The sequence below is a fragment of the Narcine bancroftii genome, chromosome 5 (assembly GCF_036971445.1).
Source record: "Narcine bancroftii isolate sNarBan1 chromosome 5, sNarBan1.hap1, whole genome shotgun sequence".
In the NCBI taxonomy this organism is placed as follows: Eukaryota; Metazoa; Chordata; class Chondrichthyes; order Torpediniformes; family Narcinidae; genus Narcine; species Narcine bancroftii.
In genome coordinates this window covers 188,568,769-188,588,597 of record NC_091473.1, presented here as the reverse complement: position 1 = coordinate 188,588,597, position 19,829 = coordinate 188,568,769, and the positions used below count along the sequence as shown (strand labels likewise).

General features: G+C 44.5%; 1 protein-coding gene across 1 annotated transcript in view; it reads right to left on the bottom strand.

Moving 5' to 3' along the window:
* Positions 1 to 11,086, bottom strand: part of smad10a (SMAD family member 10a) — a 72,107-nt gene extending 61,021 nt beyond the window's left edge. Inside the window, 3 exon segments of the mRNA XM_069940279.1 lie at positions 2,738 to 2,988; positions 7,245 to 7,381; positions 11,015 to 11,086. Coding sequence (XP_069796380.1) covers positions 2,738 to 2,974 — 237 coding nt within the window. The 5' untranslated portion in view covers positions 2,975 to 2,988; positions 7,245 to 7,381; positions 11,015 to 11,086.
* Positions 11,087 to 19,829: the final 8,743 nt, after the last annotated feature.

The following is a 19,829-nucleotide window of genomic DNA, read 5'->3' as shown; positions in this document are numbered from 1 at the left end:
CATATCCTTCACGTTCTCTCTCTCTGCCAAATGAGAAACAAGCTCCCAGGGGAGCTATGCTTAGTGCACTAAATAGTAAAAACATGCTCAGAGGTTAAAGTAGCAGAGTAAACTATCTGTGAAACCAGAGACTTGCTATTGTGCCGTGCAGACAGACGCGACTCTGATGTTGAGCAGCACAGGCAATAGCTCAAGCCAACAAAAAAAATGATTTGAAGGGTTGGAATTAAACAGATTGTTTCATAATTTTCTTCTCAGCTTTTCCTAAGAGAATGCCAAGGGCCTGGTTACCAGCAAAAGTGTGGCTTGTGACTTAACACAGACAAGGTGTGGAAGGAGAATGCTAATTGAGAAGGCATCTTATACAGCCACAGTTAGGAGGGCTAAAACTGCTGTGAAAACAAAGGGAGGGGTAAATTCTTTCTGCAGCACGTGGCTGGAAGATGTTTATACCACAGTAGAATCCCTATTATCTGGAATTCAACCAAGCAGAAAGCTAAGCAACCGGCAAAATAAGGGGAAATAACATTTGAAATAAATAACACTTATTTCAAATTGTAAAAGTAAATGTTCTCTGAAGTGACACACAACCCCTTAGTGAAGATGGGAACAAACATCCAGCCAGCGGAGCACCCCAATCATGTCTCGCCCACAGCAGCTGCTTGAACAAAGTTTCAATAAAGTTGTGTTTGAATAAAATGGCGTCGCCCAAGATGATCTGGAGAGACATTATTTTGTCCAGTTCTACAATCAAAAAATAATGAACTTGATGCCAACAGCACAATGTACTTACTAGATGAACACATCTAACTCAGCTAGATGAACCTCAGCGGCTCAGAATATTAAGTGGTGTATTCTACCCACCAACCACATCTTCTTGTTCAAGATTTCCCCATCAGGACCTATTCTTGCAACATTGCTGTCGAATTAAGGAATCCTTTGCACTTCAGTGATACTGCTTTACATTCTTGCAACCAAGTTTTAGATTCAACCTGCTCAACCAACCACCTTTTCATTCCCAAATCAATCCAGGGAACCTTCTCTGCATCGCCTCCAAGGTAACACACAAAAGTGCTGGAGAAAAATCAGCAGGTCCTGCAGCATCGATACGGTAGGTTGCAAAGATATATAACCAACTTTTCGGGCCTGAACCCTTGATGAAGGGCTCGTGCCCAACATGTTGGTTATACTGTATATCTGGATGAAAGGGCTCAGGCCCGAAACATAGGTATTATACCTTCCCTCCTATTGATGCTGCGGGATTCAACAGTTTTTTTTAAATTCAGGCATACACCACGATTATAGGCCTTTCTAGCCCAAGAGCCCAATGACAGCCAATTAACCTACACCACCCCCCACCCCGTCCATTTTTGAAGGGTGGGAGGAAACCCGTACAGACACAGGGAGAACGTACAAAATCCTTACAGGTAACACTGGATATGAACCGCCGCTGCACCTCTATGGATAACCATGCCTAACAGCACTTTTGTGTTTTAACTACAATCTTAGCATTTGCAGACTTTCTTGTTTCACTCCAAGATAACTGCATCACTCTGCATCGATCAAAAACTGTACACAGCAATCAAATCTGACCTCAAAACCTGTGGCTAGCCATTCTCACTTTTGAACAATTCACCTTAAACAGATATCCTCTGGCCTTTATTGCCGTCACCTCTATTAAATAATCTTTCAAACAAAGAGAAAAACCCTAGCTCATTCAGCCTTGCTTTATGTGACATGTTCTCCAACCCAGGCAACATCTTGGTAAATCTCTGCACCCTCTCCGTAGCTTCCACATCATTCTTGTAATGGGACAACCGGAAATGAACGCAAAACACCCAGTGTGGTCCAACCAGAGTTTAATACATTACCTCACAGATCTTGAACTCAACACACCATTTGCCTTCTTAACCACTCCATCAACTCACGTGGCAACCTTGAGGGGGTCAATGGAGCTGGACCCCAACATCTCCCTGACTTGGTGAGAAAAAAAGTGGGGGCAGTGCCGGAGTTGCAGTAATGGGAGTGCTGCCACTGGTGTGGACCCTGGGAGGGCTGGGAGCGGAGACGGAGCGCTACCCCGAACCACCCAGTCCAACTGTCGTTGGTTCTGTACAGGCTTTAAACAGCCTGTTAAAGGAGTTGATGGTGGTTTATTTTAAAATCCTGTAACCACAGAGTCTGGGTTTGTGATCAGGGTAGCATACTCTGGGGACCATGGCGGCGGACCAGTGAGGGGCTCAGAGGGTGAAAAACACACAGTTGGTAACTCGAGGAGGAGAACCCCCTGCAGGCTGCGGTCAAGGGACTCAAACCAGGCTGCGGACTGCTGGAGATGGGTTGGAAATTGGCTGCCAGGGTTACCAGGTATCGGAACCGGATTGCGAGAGGGTGCCGAGGGCTTCCTGACTGTGTCAGAAGTTCGGATCTGGAGCTCAGGTGGCTGATGGTTTGGACTGAAGGCTGTGGGAGCACTGGCAGCGAATCCATGGACGCTCGGTGACTTTCATTTGCTTCTCTTTCTCCGACTGTAAGGGCAGTTTCTGCTGATAGCAAATCTTGGTCTTACAGTAGCCTAAACGAAATTTCATGTCATAACACATTTTCGGCTTTGTTACATGACAAATCTTGAATCTCAAAAAAAATTATCTGCCTTAAACCTTTCACACAAAGCACGAACGCAATGCCACAGTAATAAAGACCACTACTCAGATAGATCCACAGAATCTTCCCTTACCTGCAATCGGCCATCTAAAGTTCGTTGGATCGTTACGCATTTGCTGGGATGGGCTCCGTTCGTGGTAATGGCTGTGATCAGCGAGTCCAATTCATCTTTCTTCTCTTTGAGCTTCTTCACCAAACTCTCAATGGCGCGCTTGGCAAAGCTTTCGTTCTCCCCACCCTGCCGGTGGCACATCAGGCTGTGCACGATGCTCAGGCATGCATCGTTGCTGGTGGGAGGGTTCAGGGACATGCTGAAGCGGAACTCTGCGGCAAATCAAAAACGAACATTGCTTAGGCAAAGTTTCGGAGAAAATTCTTCACGTACACTCAAGGCAGGAGAGGTTATCCTCATAGCACGGGGCCCAACCAAGTTACGTACAACTTGCGTGTGTTTTGAAGTGTGGTAGGAAAATGTAGCACCCAGTGGAAGCATGTGGGGATACACGGGGAGAACATACAAACTCATTCCAGGCAGCAGTGGATTCGATCCCCTGTGGCTGTCACTGCAACAGCATTGCACTGCTTGCTACACTAACTGTGCTGGCTATAGACAGAAGAACAATATGCAAATTCACTGAAATTCTCTCCCCCTCCCCCCCACCCTACTCCCTCCTTAAAAATTGAAGGAACAATTAGAGTTAATTCAGGTGCATGGAATTAGAAGGATTTAGAAAGAGTTCAGAATTTCTGGCTCAGAAAATGTGGTTCAGAATATTTGCGCATGTACGTGAGTAAAAGTCAAATTTTCTAGATTATTTTTTAAATGTTAAATTTATTGGGTCGACTATTACAAAGACACTATTTGTGAGGGGATGAAATCAATCTTAGAATCCAAAATACTGTAGGGGGTGGCACAGTTAGTGTAGTGGTTAGCGCAACGTCCGTTCAAATCCACTGTTCTCCCCCTGTCTGCGCGGGTTTTCCCTGGGGGCTCCAGTTTCCTCCCACTATTTGAAATATATCGGGGGAGTAGGTTAATTGGGTGTAAATTGGGCGGCATAGACTCATGGGCCAAAATGGCCTGTTATACTGTGGTGTATGTCTAAATTTAAATTTAATTTCAAAAATTTAGTAGCAGAAGTCCATATGATCTCTAAGCAAATAAAGAAAAAAAACACAATGAATTAATGTAATAATAAAGTCTGAGCATCAAAACACAAGTTACAAAAACGATAAGAGTAAACCATGGAAGTCTGCAAACACCTTGAATGCAGTAAAAACACAAAGGGTTGGGAAGGGATGGGATGGGAAAAAAGAGCTCAAAGGAAGAGATGGGGGTTTGAGTAGGGAGATGTTTGAGAGAATGAAGAAGGGTAAGGAAGGTGGGTGGGGAATGAGCCTGTGGGATCCAGCCACAGAGATATCCAAGGTGTCAGCCTTGCGGAGGCTGAGGTTGATGCAGGAATTGGTGAGTCGGCATGGACGCCGGCATGGGGGAGGGATATGGGCCAAGCATCGGCAAATGTACGAGCTCAGGTGGGTAATGTGCTCAGGCCAAGCCCTCTGCTACCATCGGGGTGGTACAGGAGCCCGAGGTCAAGCACCCAGGGGCACAAGGACAGCTTCTTCCCCGCTGCCGTCAGATTTCTGAATGGACAATGAAGCACAGGCACTACCTCACTTCCTCTTGTACACCAATTTATTTATTTTTAAAATGTAATTTAAAGCAAGATGTCCACTAATTTCATGATAATAAATTCTGAAACGGGGCTGGATTGTTGCCATGTCTGTTGCCATGCTGCAAGCTCGATTACCTCAAGACAGGACAGTGTATGAAATATAAATTATTGATTGATTTTATACATGTAATGGGAGACAGGAGAATGATGTGAACTAGCAAATAATGTAGGTCAATTATTATGGAAGGATGAATCCTACATCACAACATTAGGCTCTTTTACTCAGCAAATGAATTACAGAAAATTTCAGCTCTGGTGGCAAATTCCATCCCATAATTTTCCTACTCATACCTCTACACATTTTTAAGGAGCGGCCACAGTGTAAATTGACTGCAGCCACTCTGTAAGAAATAGGCCTAATGAATAAGAAGTTCCCCCTCCGACAAACTCTGCAACACAGGAAAGCTGCGTAGAAGTACCCCTGTGTAAACGGCGACCATGGGACACAGCGGAGGTAAGTATGCTCATTTTTTTTCCAGAATAATTTCAAAGTTTCTATGTCAAATGATGTATGTGCTCAGGAAAGTTCTCTGTTTTACAGTCCAATCTCACTTCTCACTCCTCCAAGTTGACCAGTATCAGGAAATTCTTATATTGGGCACAGAATTTAACATTTATGAATTTTAACCAGGCTCTGGTGCTTAAAGTTAAATGGTTACCACTCAGAAAGGTTCCTGATGGTTTTAGAGAGATATTTGTTGCTCGTCAAAGACACACAATCAGTCACTTCAGTGTCTTGCTGAAGAAACTTGACCCATCATGAGTTTTCCAAATGATAACCTCTTCTTTCAAGTCACCACAGAGTTCCTCTTGTTTCCCTTCTTTCAGGAGAAACACTAGCCAGCCATTCCCTCTTGTAAGGACTACAAGGGTTTTGAACAGGCTGAACTCAAAACTTGCAACCCATCTTCAAAATGGGGTCTTTCAACAAGCCTGGCCAGCTTGCCATTTTTTGCACCCTCAACTGATTCTGTAGAACTGACTTCTCTCTCAGAGAAGAATCCTCTTTGTTTTTTTCCCCTCTCACTGCTTGTAAAAAACCAAAAGCCTCTCCCAAGGCTCCAAACCCAATATTTGAAAGATATTATCAGTACTTATGAGCCTGGACTTTTATTGCCCCTACACAATAGATCAGCATTCTTCATTGCTTCTGCAAAGCCAACTGGAGCCTCAATGTCTAGCTTCAGAAAAGCTTTTGCATTTTACCTGTCTTTTATGAAGTCTTGCACTGTTTGTGAAGTGGCCTTCACTAAACCCCCACAATCTATCTCTTTTAAAGACATATTTATCCATAATCATACTAATACAACCCGTTATAGCAGACTCTATGGAGGGCAGAGAGGGAAGAATTGGGGAAGATGCATCAAAGATGTTCACTTTGGTTAGAAGAATAAACATTTGAAAAACAGATTGGTAAATGTGAGTGCAAATGAGAGGAATTTTGGAATCCTGATGCAGGAAAAGCTAGTAAGCAAATACTATGGTAAATTATATTATTATTTCAATAGTCTGAAGAATATAAAAGTAAAGAGATGCTGTCAGTTTTGGGAGACCACTGTTGGTGCACCTGCACAGTTTTTGGCTCTGTAAGGATACACTTATTTTGAAATCAGTGTGGTGGAAACCCATCAGATGGAATCCTGGGATGAGCAGACTGTCCCATGAGGACAGTTTGAGTGCAATTCTGGGAATTTGGGATGTAACATATACAAGACATAGTTTGAGGGGTATGATCCCACTGTGATCAAGCTCCTTGACTGGGATTCAGGGGCCTGGATTGTCTCACAAAGGCAGTTGGTGTATTTCAATGACATGAGTTACCTCCTGGACCTATTGCAATTCGCACATTGTCACAATCGCTCCACTGCAGATGCAATATCATTGGCACTCCACCCAGACTACAGCAAGACACACATCAAGCTGCTCTTCATCGACCACAGCTCAGCTTTCAATACCATTATCCCCTCAGTACTTTTCAACAAGCTCCAACACCCGAGCCTCTCCACATCCCCTTGCAACTGGATCCTTGACCTCATCGGAAGACCGCAGACAGCACAAATTGGAAACAACGTCTCCTCTTCACTAGATGCACCTCAAGGATGTGTGCTTAGCCCACTGCTCCACTCAGTCTACACCCATGTCTGTGTGGCTAAGCACAATTCAAATGCCGTCTACAAATTTGTAAATGACATCAGTCTCGGCAGAATCGCAAACAGCAATGAGGAAGCGTACAGGGAAGGAGACAGATCAGCTGGTTGAGTGGTGTTACAACAGAAACCTTGCACTTAATGGGAGAAAAATCAAGGAGATAATTATGGACTTCAGGAGGAGGGGAAAAAAAAATCAGGAGAACGCGGATCAGTCCTCATCGAGGGGTCAGCAGTGGAAAGGATTAAGAGCTACCGGTTCCTGGGTGTCAACATCTCCATCGACACGATCACAAAGGGCTATATTTCACAAGGAGTTTAAGGAGATTTGGAATGTCACCAAAGACTTGCAAATTTCTACAGGTGTAGGGTGATGAGCATTCTGACTGGTTACGTCATTGGTCTGGTAGGGAGGTGTCAACGCACTGGGTAGGAAAAGGCTACAAACTCGGCCAGTCATGGGCACCAATCTTCACTCCATCATGGACATCTACAAGAGGCAGCATTTCAAGAGAGCAGCCTCCATCCGCAAGGACCCCAACCACCCAGGTCATGCCCTCTTCACACTGTTACATCAGGAAAGAGGTACAAGAGCCTGGAAACGAGCACCCACAGGCACAAGAACAGCTTCTTCCCCTCTGCTGTGAGATTTATGAATAGACAATGAACCACGGACACTACCTCACTTTCTTACCTTGATGAAGGGCTCATGTCTGAAACATTGGTTATATAATCTTCATCTTTGCTATATAAGTACAATGTTTGACCTGTTGAGTTTCTCCAGCATTGTGGTTTCACTTTCACTTCTTCTGCACTAATTTATTGATTTTTCTTATCACATTAAAAAAAGATAGATGTTAAAAGTCAAAAAGATACACTTAAATCATATCAATTTCATACAAGATACCCACATTTTCAATCAAACAAATTACATTGTATTAATATTTTATGAATAAGATCTAAACCCACTACCAAAAAAGAAGCTGTTTGGCCAAATAAAAAAGAGAATTCTTATCAGAGGATTAAATTACCTCATTAGTCAGCATTTCTACCTTCATATCAAAGATTATAAAAGCAACTCAAAAAGGGTCCCCACAGTGTTTGAAATTTTAAATTCAAATCAGAAATTGAGCATCTAATCTTCTCAGTGAAGCATATCCATTGTTGCATTTATCAAAGCGAAGAGATACATCCGCTCTATGGACTACTTTAAATTGTAGGAGAGAGTAGCGAGCACATAAAGATGAGGTATTAACCAATTTGTAAATTACATTCCAAGTTTCTTCAAAAATTAAAAGCTGTAGGTCCTGTTCCCAAGCTTTTTTTTTTAAATTTTATCTGAGGGAGTCTCTCATTCCCAACATCATAAACGTAAGATATTGAAGCGTAATAGAAAGGTTGTAAATTTTAAAATTACATCAATTAAATTCTTATCAGTTCTCTTAAGAAATGTATGTAATTGAGATTGAAAAAAAATCTAACTAAGTATTTGGTAGTCCTATTTAACTGAAAGTTGTTCAAAAGAAGCGAGACCCCTTTACAAATAAATCTTTAAAATATTTTGTGCCCAATTTATACCATTCTTTAAAGGTTACATCAATCATGGAAGGCTTAAAGAAATAATTTTAAAAAATAGCGTCTGAAATGTTTTCCAAATTGTATCCAGATCCTTAAAGTATATTTAACCACCAGATTATTGATTTTTAAATGCAATTTATAACAATATTTGCAACTGTAATGCTGCAACAAAACAACAAATTTTGTGACATGTTCATGACAATAAATTCTGATTCTGATATTCTGAGTACAAGACTGGTCTCCAGCTCATGGCAATTTGGATGAAACAGATAAAAATATGAAGGGTGTGGTACTACTGGGGTAAAGTTCCTTCAGAGGCCTGGTTGTCGCACATACACAGTTGGTGAATTTCAAAGACATTAAATAAAGGTGACTATGAAGCTACTGGCCTCACTGATACACTCCCTTAAACAACATGAACCAACTTTGCCTGATCTACCTTTCCAACCACAGATTTCCAAATAGAAATATCTCAGGGTCATGGGTTAAGGTGAAAGAGTGGTGGGTGTGCGGAACAAAGTGGTGAACGTGGGTTCGATTTGGACATTTAAGAAAAATTTGGCTAGGTCATGGATGGAAGGGGCATGAAAGGCTACGGTCCAGGTACAGATCAGTGAGACCAGGAAGCATACAGTTCAGCATGGACTAGATGGGCCAAATAGCCTGATTCTGTGCTGTGGTGTTTGATGGTTTCTTGGTTTGAATTCTCTACTCCAGAATTAGATTGATTGCTTACATTCAAAAATCTCAAGCATTAGGAAGACGGGCAGGAAAAGCAAGTTGAGTCACAGGATCAGAATTGAATGCTGGAGCAAACTCGAGGAGCTACAAAGTATATTCCTCTGTCTAGACCTTATCTTCCGAGAAGGCAGCCAACTCCAACCAGACAGGACACAGCCAGGGAAGTCTTAACCCCACTACGACGACACCAGATGCAGCCATGCCTGCACCAACCGGCCCCGACGCAGCCACTGAGTTACGGGGTGTATGTGCAAACTTCTTACAGACAGCGGCCAATTCAAACGCGGGTCACTGGCGCTGTAACAGCAATGTGCTAACTACACCACCCCAGACTTGTCAGCTAAAACAGCCTTTCCAGCATGTTCCCACCTCCATTCCATAGAATTTTATGCACGTCATGTCTCTTTGCATTACCATCTACTTTGCATAATCAAAAGGGCAGAATTTAAAACCCACCACGTCAAAACCGTGCATCAAATCCAAGTCAGACTGTATATGTGTGAAAAAGAAAAAGTGTATATCATGGCTAATGTGATTTATGGTGTGAAAAATAAAAAATTTAAAAAAAAAAAAAAAAATCCAAGTCAGCAAGCAGAGATCCACCAGCTCAAGTCATTTTTGAAAGATGCAATAAATTTTTGAGGCAATGTCCAACTCAATAGATAAAATAAAAAGAGTCCAGCAGATGCAATGTCTAAGGCAGAGGTGCTAAACTCAATTTGCACTCATCTCCTGGCACTTGATGTGGCTCAGAAAGAAATCATCTAGCCATTGGAAGTTCATAGAACATAGAAGCACAGTCGAGGCCCTTTGACCCACGATGTTTTGCTCATTGTGTATACCTGCAAAAAAAATCCTGAATTCTCCGTTCTTCATCCTATTATTCCAGCCTCCCTGGCAATGCATTCCATTCCTTGGCTATATATATATAAAAAAAAACCATAAGCCCAGAAGTCTCCCCTAAACCTTCCTCCCTTCACTTTGTACAAATATCCTATAAGCCCCTTTTACACCTGCATAAGAGTGGTAAAGAGGATCCTTCCTCCCCCCACCCACCACAATGGATATGATTTACTTGGATCATTGTCCGAAGAGGGTGTGCAAAATCATTGAGGACCACTTCCATCCTGCACACAGCATCTTTCAGCTGCTCCCACCAGGGAAGAAATAGAGGAGGATCAGAGCCAGCACCACCAGGCTGGGGAACAGCTTCTTCCCACAGGCAGTGAGAACGCTGAACGACCAAAGGATCTGCTCGCATTGACCCTCCTGGATAACACAAATCTAATACTCTACTATTTATTAAACAATAGTTATTCACTTTTTAGATATGTATATTTGCCCTGTATATGTATTGCTTGTCTGTCAAGCCAAATTTCAAGAACAGTGGAGCCCCCAGAAAGAGGTTCAATGTTGGAAACTTGCAGTCAGACGAAGTGAGAGGAAACTTCCAGGCAAACCTCCAAGCAAAGCTTGAGGATGCAAACTCCCTCACGGACACATCTCCTGAAACCCTCTGGGATCAGCTGAAAATGGCAATACTGCAATCCACTGAAGAGGTACTGGGCTTCTCCTCCAGGAAAAACAAGGACTGGTGTGACTAAAACAACCAGGAAATCCAGGAGCTGCTGGCAAAGAAGCGATCTGCCCACCAGGCTCACCTTGCAAAGCCTTTCTGGCCAGAGAAAAAAAACAAGCCTTCCGTCTCGCATGCAGCTATCTTCAGCGCAAACTCCGGGAGATCCAAAATGAGTGGTGGACTAGCCTCGCCAAACGAACCCAGCTTAGCGCCGACATTGGCGACCAGGGGTTTTTATGAGACACTAAAGGCTGTGTACGGCCCCTCACCGCAAGTCCAAAGCCCTCTGCACAGCTCAGATGGCAAAGTCCTCCTCAGCGACAAGATCTCCATCCTCAATCGATGGTCAGAACACTTCCAATCTCTTTTCAGTGCCAACCGCTCAATCCAAGAATCCGCCCTGCTCCAGCTCCCTCAACAGCCCTTGAGTCTAGAGCTGGATGAGGTCCTTACCCGGGAAGTGACATACAAGGCAATTGAAAAGTGGCAAAGCAGCAGGTATGGATGGAATCCACCCCCCCCCACTCCCCAGAGGTCTGGAAGGCTGGCGGCAAAACTCTGCATACCAAAGTGATGAGTTTTTCATGCTCTGCTGGGACCAAGGAAAGATGCCTCAGGACCTTCGTGATGCCATCATCATCACCCTGTACAAAAACAAAGGCGAGAAATCAGACTGCTCAAACTACAGGGGAATCACGCTGCTCTCCATTGCAAGCAAAATCTTCGCTAGGATTCTCCTTAATAGACTAATACCTAGTGTCGCCGAAAATGTCCTCCCAGAATCACAGTGTGGTTTTCGCGCAAACAGAGGAACTACTGAGATGGTCTTTGCCCTCAGACAGCTCCAAGAAAAGTGCAGAGAACAAAACAAAGGACTCTACATCACCTTTGTTGACCTCACCAAAGCCTTCGACACCGTGAGCAGGAAAGGGCTTTGGCAAATACTAGAATGCCTCGGATGCCCCCCCCCCCCCCCAAGTTCCTCAACATGGTTATCCAACTGCACAAAAACCAACAAGGTCGGGTCAGATACAGCAATGAGCTCTCCGAACCCTTCTCCATTGACAACGGCGTGAAGCAAGGCTGCGTCCTCGCACCAACCCTCTTTACTATCTTCTTCAGCATGATGCTGAAACAAGCCATGAAAGACCTCAACAATGAAGACGCTGCTTACATCCAGTACCACACGGATGGCAGTCTCTTCACTCTGAGGTGTCTGCAAGCTCACACCAAGACACAAGAGCAACTTGTCCGTGAACTACTCTTTGCAGACGATGCCGCTTGAGTTGCCCATTCAGAGCCAGCTCTCCAGCGCATGACGTCCTGTTTTGCGGAAACTGCCAAAATGTTTGGCCTGGGTCAGCCTGAAGAAAACGGAGGTCCTCCATCAGCCAGCTCCCCACCATGACTACCAGCCCCCCCCCCACATCTCCATCGTGCACACAAAACTCAAAACGGTCAACCAGTTTACCTACCCCGGCTGCACCATTTCATCTGATGCAAGGATTGACAACAAAAACAACCACCTGAAGAAACACACAAAGATCAGCGTGTACAGAGCCGTTGTCATACCCACACTCCTGTTCGGCTCCAAATCATGGGTCCTCTACCAGCATCACCTACGGCTCCTAGAATGCTTCCATCAGCGCTGCTTCCGCTCCATCCTCAACATTCATTGGAGTGACTTCATCACCAACATCGAAGTACTCGAGCTGGCAGAGTCCGCAAGCATCGAATTCACGCTGCTGAAGACCCAACTTCGCTGGGTGGGTCACGTCTCCAGAATGGAGGACCATCGCCTTCCCAAGATCGTTTTATATGGCGAGCTCTCCACTGGCCACCGAGACAGAGGTGCACCAAAGAAGAGGTACAAGGACTGCTTAAAGAAATCTCTTGGTGCCTGCCATATTGATCACCGCCAGTGGGCTGATATTGCCTCCAACCGTGCATCTTGGCGCCTCACAGTTCGGCGGGCTACAACCTCCTTTGAAGACCGGAGAGCCCACCTCACTGACAAAAGACAAAGGAGGAAAAACCCAACACCCAACCAACCAATTTTCCCTTCCAACCGCTGCAACCGTGCCTGCCTGTCCTGCATCAAACTTGTCAGTCACCAATGAGCCTGCAGCAGACGTGGACATACCCCTCCATAAATCTTCGACCACGAAGCCAAGCCAAAGAAGAAAAAGAGAAGATGTATTGCTTATCTGTATGTGTGTTATGTCTATTTGTGCGTCTGCATGTTTTGCACCAAGGACTGGAGAACGCTGTTTCATCAGGTAGTACAATCAGATGATAAATGAACGTACCCTGGGGAAAGGTTTCTGACTGTCCAACTTCTCATGGCAGATCTCTTCTTAACCTCCTGTACTCCAGAGAAAACAACTCAAATTTATCCAATCTCTCCACGCCATAACTTGTGCCCCTCTTTTAGACGGGCAGTGAAAACAGAAGAATGGTACCTACAGAAAAATTGCTGGAAACACTCAGCTGAACTAACAAATGATCTTCAATGTAAAATATTAATTATTTCTCTTTCCACAATTGCTACAGAATTGTTTCCAGGATTTTCTGCCTTCATGTGGTAAGAACAACAGAGCCAAATATCATTTCTCTCCATCTCTCAGCTAGCTCTGCCAAAAATACAACAAATACCACAACAGGGAGAGTTTCTCTGGAAAGATAAAACAAAAGTTCATGTTTCATTGTCCTCAGAAGCATTTTGAAAGCAGATAGTCAGAGCTCGATGATAAACATGCACTAATTGATTAGAAATTGCAGAATCACATTAACACAAACTGTAGCTGCACTGGTGTGCACTCACTTGGCCATCCCACATACACGGGCTATTCTTAATTCTCCAGGAGACAGACTTAAAGGAAAAACAAACCATTTTCTACATCAGAAAAGGACATGAAATTTGCTGACGATAACACACTAGTGGGTTTATAAAAAAAGGGGCTTGAGTCAGCGGACAGGGGAGAAGATTGAAAACTTGGCTGAATGGTGTATTAACAACAACCCCTCACTAAATGTCACCAAAACCAAGGAGCTGATCATGGACTTTCGGAAGGGAAAACCAATGGTGTGCGGGGGAGAGGTAGAGCAAATAAAGCAAATTTAAATTCCTGGGAATCACCATCTCGGAGCACCTATCTTGGATCCAACACACAAATGGCATCGTGAAGGGAGCACGTCAAGTGCCTCTGCTTTCTCGGGAGTCCGCGGAGGTTTGGTAGGACATCGGAAGCTCTGGCAAATTTCTACAGATGTGCGCCAACCGGATGCATCGCAGCTCTGATATGGGGACATCCATACTATTGAGCAGAAGGCCCTGCAAAAGGTGGTGGAAACAGAGCAGAACATCACAGGCAAAACTCTCCCCACCGTCGAGAACATCGACAGGGAACGCTGGCGTCGGAGAGCAGTGGCGATCATCAGGGATCCACCCCACCTGGCACACACTCTGTTCTCGCTGCTGCCATCAGGAACAAGATGTGGCTGCCATCAGGAACAAGATGTGGCTGCCACAAGACTCGCCCCCACCAGGTTCAGGAGCAGCTGCAAACCCTCAACAATAAATTCAATAAAAGAGTCATTTAAGGACTCTTACTTGCACATCATTTATCACTGAATATTTATTTTCTATCTTAACATTTCTTTCTTTGCTTATATTTATCTCTTTTGCATACATCTTCTCGAGTACCATTTCTGCAACTTCCGATGTCTGAACTTTAAAACACAATATTCAAGCAGAATATTATGAAGAATTTATCACAACACAAATCGAATACTTCCACTTAATGGAGAGGCCATTCAGCCAATTAAGTCTATGCTGGCTCTCTGAGTAATCCTTTCAGTCCCAATCTCCTACTTGCTTGATCTCATATTTCAGATTGATTGTCAGAGGACAAACATGACATCACATACAACCCTGAGATTCCTTTTTCCTGCGTGCGAGGCAGAATTACCACGTATTGACAATGCAAAAGAAAGCTGTACCCAATGAACACATGCAGACAAATAAAGAAATGTAAACAAACTGACTTTGCAGTACTGAGAAAAAAAAATCAATAAAGTGCAAAAGTTTATTGATAAACTTAAATAAGTCCCTGATTGAGTTTGTCATTGAGGGGTCTGATGGTGGAGGGGGATCAGCTGTTCTTGAACCTGATGGGTGCGAGTCTTGTGGCCCGAGACCTCTTTCCTGATGGTAGTAATGAGAACAGAGTGTGTGCCGGGCGGTGTGGACCCTTGATGATCACTGGTGTTCTCCAATGGCAGCATTTCCCTGTCGATCTTTTGGATGGTGGAAAGGAGGGTTTTGCCTGTGTCGTCCTGGGCTGCGTCCACTACCTTTGCAGGGCTTTCCGGTCAGGGGTATTGGTGTCCCTGTACCAGACCATGATGCAGCCAGTCAGCACACTTTCCACCACACACATGTAGAAATTTGCCAAGATTTCTGATCTCATACCAAACCTCCACAAACTCCTGAGGAATCAGAGGCCCTGATGTGCTTTCTTCATGATCCCAACTTCTGTCAACGGCAGAAGAAAGTGACAGCCAATTAAGATGGACTTGTAATTTTTATGCAGTTTTGAGGATTTAGGATTGGTTGTCACATCATGAAAAGTGAGGTGTATGTGGTTTGGTCAACATGGATGTGTTCAACCTCAGGACCTGTTTGCTTCAAATTTTCTTTTCATTTCTTTTTACGAAGTGCTGGTTGGGGTGAAAGCAAGAACAGGGTACAGGCAGTCCCCGGATTAAAAAACAAGTTCTGTTACCTAGGTTTGTCTTTAATTCAAATTTGTCTTGTTACAAGCCCAGAGGATTCCAAAACCCAGCAGCAATAGAAATTTACCAAGACAATGGTTACTTAAACAAAAGTTGCTTTTAATTTTCTTTAAACATAATAACAGATCAATATTTAACATTATTATTATTAACTTAACCCCCTTCTAATTCAAAGCGCACGTGTATGTAATATGCATATGTTCAGGAAATTTCTCTGATACACAGTCTAATCATTCACTTCTCCAAGTTCACCGGTATCAGACAATTCTCATACTGGGCACAGAATTTAATATTTCACCAGGTTCTGGTGCTTAAAGTTAAATGGTTACTGCTCAGGAAGGTTCTTATTGGTTTCAAAGAGAGATTTGTTGCTTGTGGGACAGACAAACTGATTTCCTCCGGTCAGCCACTTCAGGGTGTCTTACCAAAGAAACTTGCCCCATCATGGGTTTTCCAAATGATAACCTCTTCTTCCAGGTCACCACAGAGTTCCTCTTGTTTACCTTCTTTCAGGAGAAACACTCTAGCCAGCCATTTCCTCTTGGAAGGACTACAAGGGTTTGAACAGGCTGAACTCAGAACTCACAACCCACCTTCAAAATGGGGTTTTTCAACAAGCCTGCCAGCTCGCCATTTTTTAGCCTCAACTATTATTGTAGAACTGACCTCTCTCTCTCCCCAAAAAGAGAAATCACCTGTTTGTTTATTCTCTCTCTGCTTGTAAAAACCACATTACCTCTTCCAGGGCTCCAAACCCAATAGTCGAAAGATCTTATCAGTATTTCTGAGCCTGGAATTTATTCCTCATAAGCATTGCTTCTGCAAAGCCAACCGGGGCCTCAATGTCTAGCTTCAGCAAAGCTCTTGCATTTTAAATGAGATGCCTTTTGTGAAGTGTTATTCTATTTGTGAAGTATAACCTACCCTAAAAACCCTAAACCCCCCTCAGTTCCTCTCTTTTAAAGACATATTTTACCCATAACTATTCTAACATATCCCATAACAGTATGCAAGTCGGAACAGGTACATATGGCTCTTATTTAGCGTTAATACACTAAAACATCTTAAACATAAGAATCCAGGTAATACAGAACTGCACACATTAATAAAAGTAACTACATAAAAGTTAACTCTTACAGAAGATGATGATGGAGAGATGGCTACAGTACAGGTACCCCACGGCCCTCCCCCATCTTCACTCCTTCCAATCTGCGCTTGGCTTCTTCACTCACTCCTCCCTCCCTACTCAATGGCCCCTCACCCACCCACCACTTTGCCCAGGCCGCACGTAGCATAACCTGAAAGCAGCATGGCAATGGTGCATGCTGCTGTTTCTTCTTCTCCCCCTCCTCCACCCCCCGCCGCAGGACTGGACGTCCCCTCGCCCGCCTGCTGCTTTGCCCAGGCCCATGTGCAGTGGCGTAGCCTGACAGTGGTGTTACAATCACCTCTGCTTCGTCTTCACCTCCTCTTCCTCCCCCCCCCCCCCCAGGAAGTTGATGCCTTTCTACTTCTGGCCGGATTGTCGGATCCTAACTACGGATTGTTCGTAAATCGGACATTTTTAACCTGGGGTCTGTCTGCTTTGAATCTGGAATAACCAACACCATCGTATTTAAGAACAGAACAATCTTGAAGGGCTGAATTGCCTACTCTGTACTTCTGCTGCAAACACTGTGGTCTGTACTCTGCCGACTTGGGACACCAGACCTAGAATTCCAAGTAGCGTCCACAAGTCCATCAGACCGACTTCGTTCCTCGAAAGGAGGAAGCGATCGCATCGTCAAAGCATCAAAGCTGAGCGGGAACAAGCGAGGCTTTCATTCGGAGGCTGGGAGAGACTGTTAACTGATGCACAAGAACAATAGTCACGTCCATTTCGATATCTTTAATGACTGCTACAAGAGAAAAGACTGCTGAAATTTTCCATCGTGAAGGCTACAGCCTCAGAAAATACCTGGAGGATCACAGCCTTAATTTACATTTTCATGTAATTACTTGGTTTTGTCAGCGCCACTCCCCACTCCCTTGTTAAAATTTCGTAGTAAATGGGATCTATTGGTAATGATAGTTCATTAGAATATACACCAGACAAAACAAAAGGAAAAAAATGTAAGTAGTGCAGTCCTGATTTTAAAAAAGAAGCTGCTTTTTTAGGGTTCCCCCCCCCCTCACCCCACAGGCAGACTCTCGCACTGAAAGCAAATTTCGAGAAAAAAAAGGTTCTTGAATTTAAACAATTTCACTCAGTTGCTAATTTCTTCAAAAGGAATAAAGCCTTGTATAATAATATCTGTGGGTTTCACAGTCAGCCTGGATTAATGCTTCAGCGAGCAGAAACATGTTACCTCCAGATGCACTGACACAGGGAGAGAGCTTAATTTGAAGCCTGTGAAAATGGGGACTTTCCCGCAATAAGCAACAGGAAAAGGTAAAGCTCACTACTCTGTTCACCTCAAGCAACAAAAGCCAGGTCAACAGAAACCTGACGCGGGTAAGAAAGTGGTAGGTAGCGGCTTCCATTGGTGGGGGAAGACTAAAACTAGGGGGATGTAACCTCAAGATTCAGGGGGATACATTTAGGGCAGGAATGAGGAGGAACTGCCTTTCCCAGAGAGTGGGGAATCTGCATTGAAGCAGTGGAGCCAACCTCAGTAAAAGTATTTCAGACAAGGCTGGATAGATTTTTATAAGGGGAAAAAGGTAGGTCGGTAGAGATAAGCCGATCATCAGATCAGCCTAGCACTCAATGAATGGCAGAATAGGCTCAACGAGCTGGATGGCTGACTCCCGCTATTTCTTATGTCCACAGGCTCGACGAGCTGGATTGGCTCTGCTATTTCTTATGTCCACAGGCTCGATGAGCTGGATGGCCGACCCCTATTTCTTATGTCCACAGGCTCGACGAGCTGGATGGACGACTCCTGCTATTTCTTATGTTCTTATATCCACGGTCAGAGTGCAGTCCTGGAGATTGGAAACAGCGTCCTTCTGCTGCGCATATTTTTTTCAGCATGTGACACAAGGGACAGGTCACGAAAATGCATTTGCAGGATCACTCATCTTGTACGACAAACAACCTTCATTTCGACGGCATCTCAACAGAACACAAGAGGAAAAATTGAGGTTGGGCAGATTTTTGCAAAGATTTTGCAAAAAGATCATTACAATTGGCCAATAATCCTACATCATAATTTACTGCCAAAGTTATCCAAGAGTCTTCAGAAAATTATCAGAGAATCTTTTACTATTACCCTCCCAAGCAGCAGATTGCAGATCAGAACAACTCTTGGAACAACAGTATCACGAAGAAGGCTCGCCAGCGGCTATACTTTGTGAGGAGTTGGAGGAGATTCAGTATGTCCACTGAATACTCTCGAAAACCTCTACAGGTGGACCATGCAGAGCATTCTGGCTGGTTGCGTCACTGTCAGGTATCAACGCTCAGGACAAGAAAAAAAAACTTCAGAGGGTTAATTCAGCCAGCGGCATCACGGGCACCAGACTTCTCTCCATCAAGGACATCCACAAGAGGGGGTGGCTTAAGAAAGCAGCCTCTATCCTCAAGGACCCCCACCACCAAGGGCATGACCCTCTTCACACTGCTACCATCCGAGAAAAGGTGCAGGAGCCTGAAGACGAGCACAAGGTCAGCTTCTTCCCTGCTGCCATCAGATTTCTCAATGAACCATAAACACTACCTTACTATTTCTTTTGTAAAGTAGTTAATATAAATGTTTGCACTGTGATGCTGCCGCAAAACAGCAAATTTGGTGACGTGTTCCTGAAAATAAATTCTGTGAATGCAGAGCAAGGAGAAAGGAGACAGAGGGACGGGGGGGGGGGGAGAGAGAGAGAGAGAGAGAGAGAGAGAGAGAGAGAGAGAGAGAGAGAGAGAGAGAGAGAGAGAGAGAGAGGGGAGAAAGGAGACAGAGGGACAGGGAAGAGAGAGAAAGGAGACAGAGGGGAGAGAGAGACACAGAGGGACAGGGGAGAGAGAGAGAAAGGAGACAGAGGGACAGGGGAGAGAGAGAAAGGAGACAGAGGGACAGGGGAGAGAGAGAAAGGAGACAGAGGGACAGGGGAGAGAGAGAAAGGAGACCGAGGGACAGGGGAGAGAGAGCAAGGAGAAAGGAGACAGAGGGACAGGGGAGAGAGAGAAAGAAGACAGAGGGACAGGGGAGAGAGAGAAAGGAGACCGAGGGACATCTGGGAGAGAGAGCAAGGAGAAAGGAGACCGAGGGACATCTGGGAGAGAGAGCAAGGAGAAAGGAGACAGAGGGACAGGGGAGAGAGAGAAAGAGTCAAACACACACAAGAGGAGGGGAACTGAAGAAAACAAGACAGGGATAGGGAAATGGGTTGAGAGCAAACAGAAATCAGAGAAGTTAGTGTTAATACCATCGGTATGGAGGGTGCCCAGATGGAAGATAAGAAGTTGTTCCTCCAATATGCGGGAGGTCTCAGTTTGGCAGTGCATGTGACCACGGATAGACATGTCAGCATGGGTACAGGGAGGGGAATTAAAGGGGAAAACCATGCTTTTTGCAGCAGACAGAGCAATGGTGCTCATCGAAGAGATCT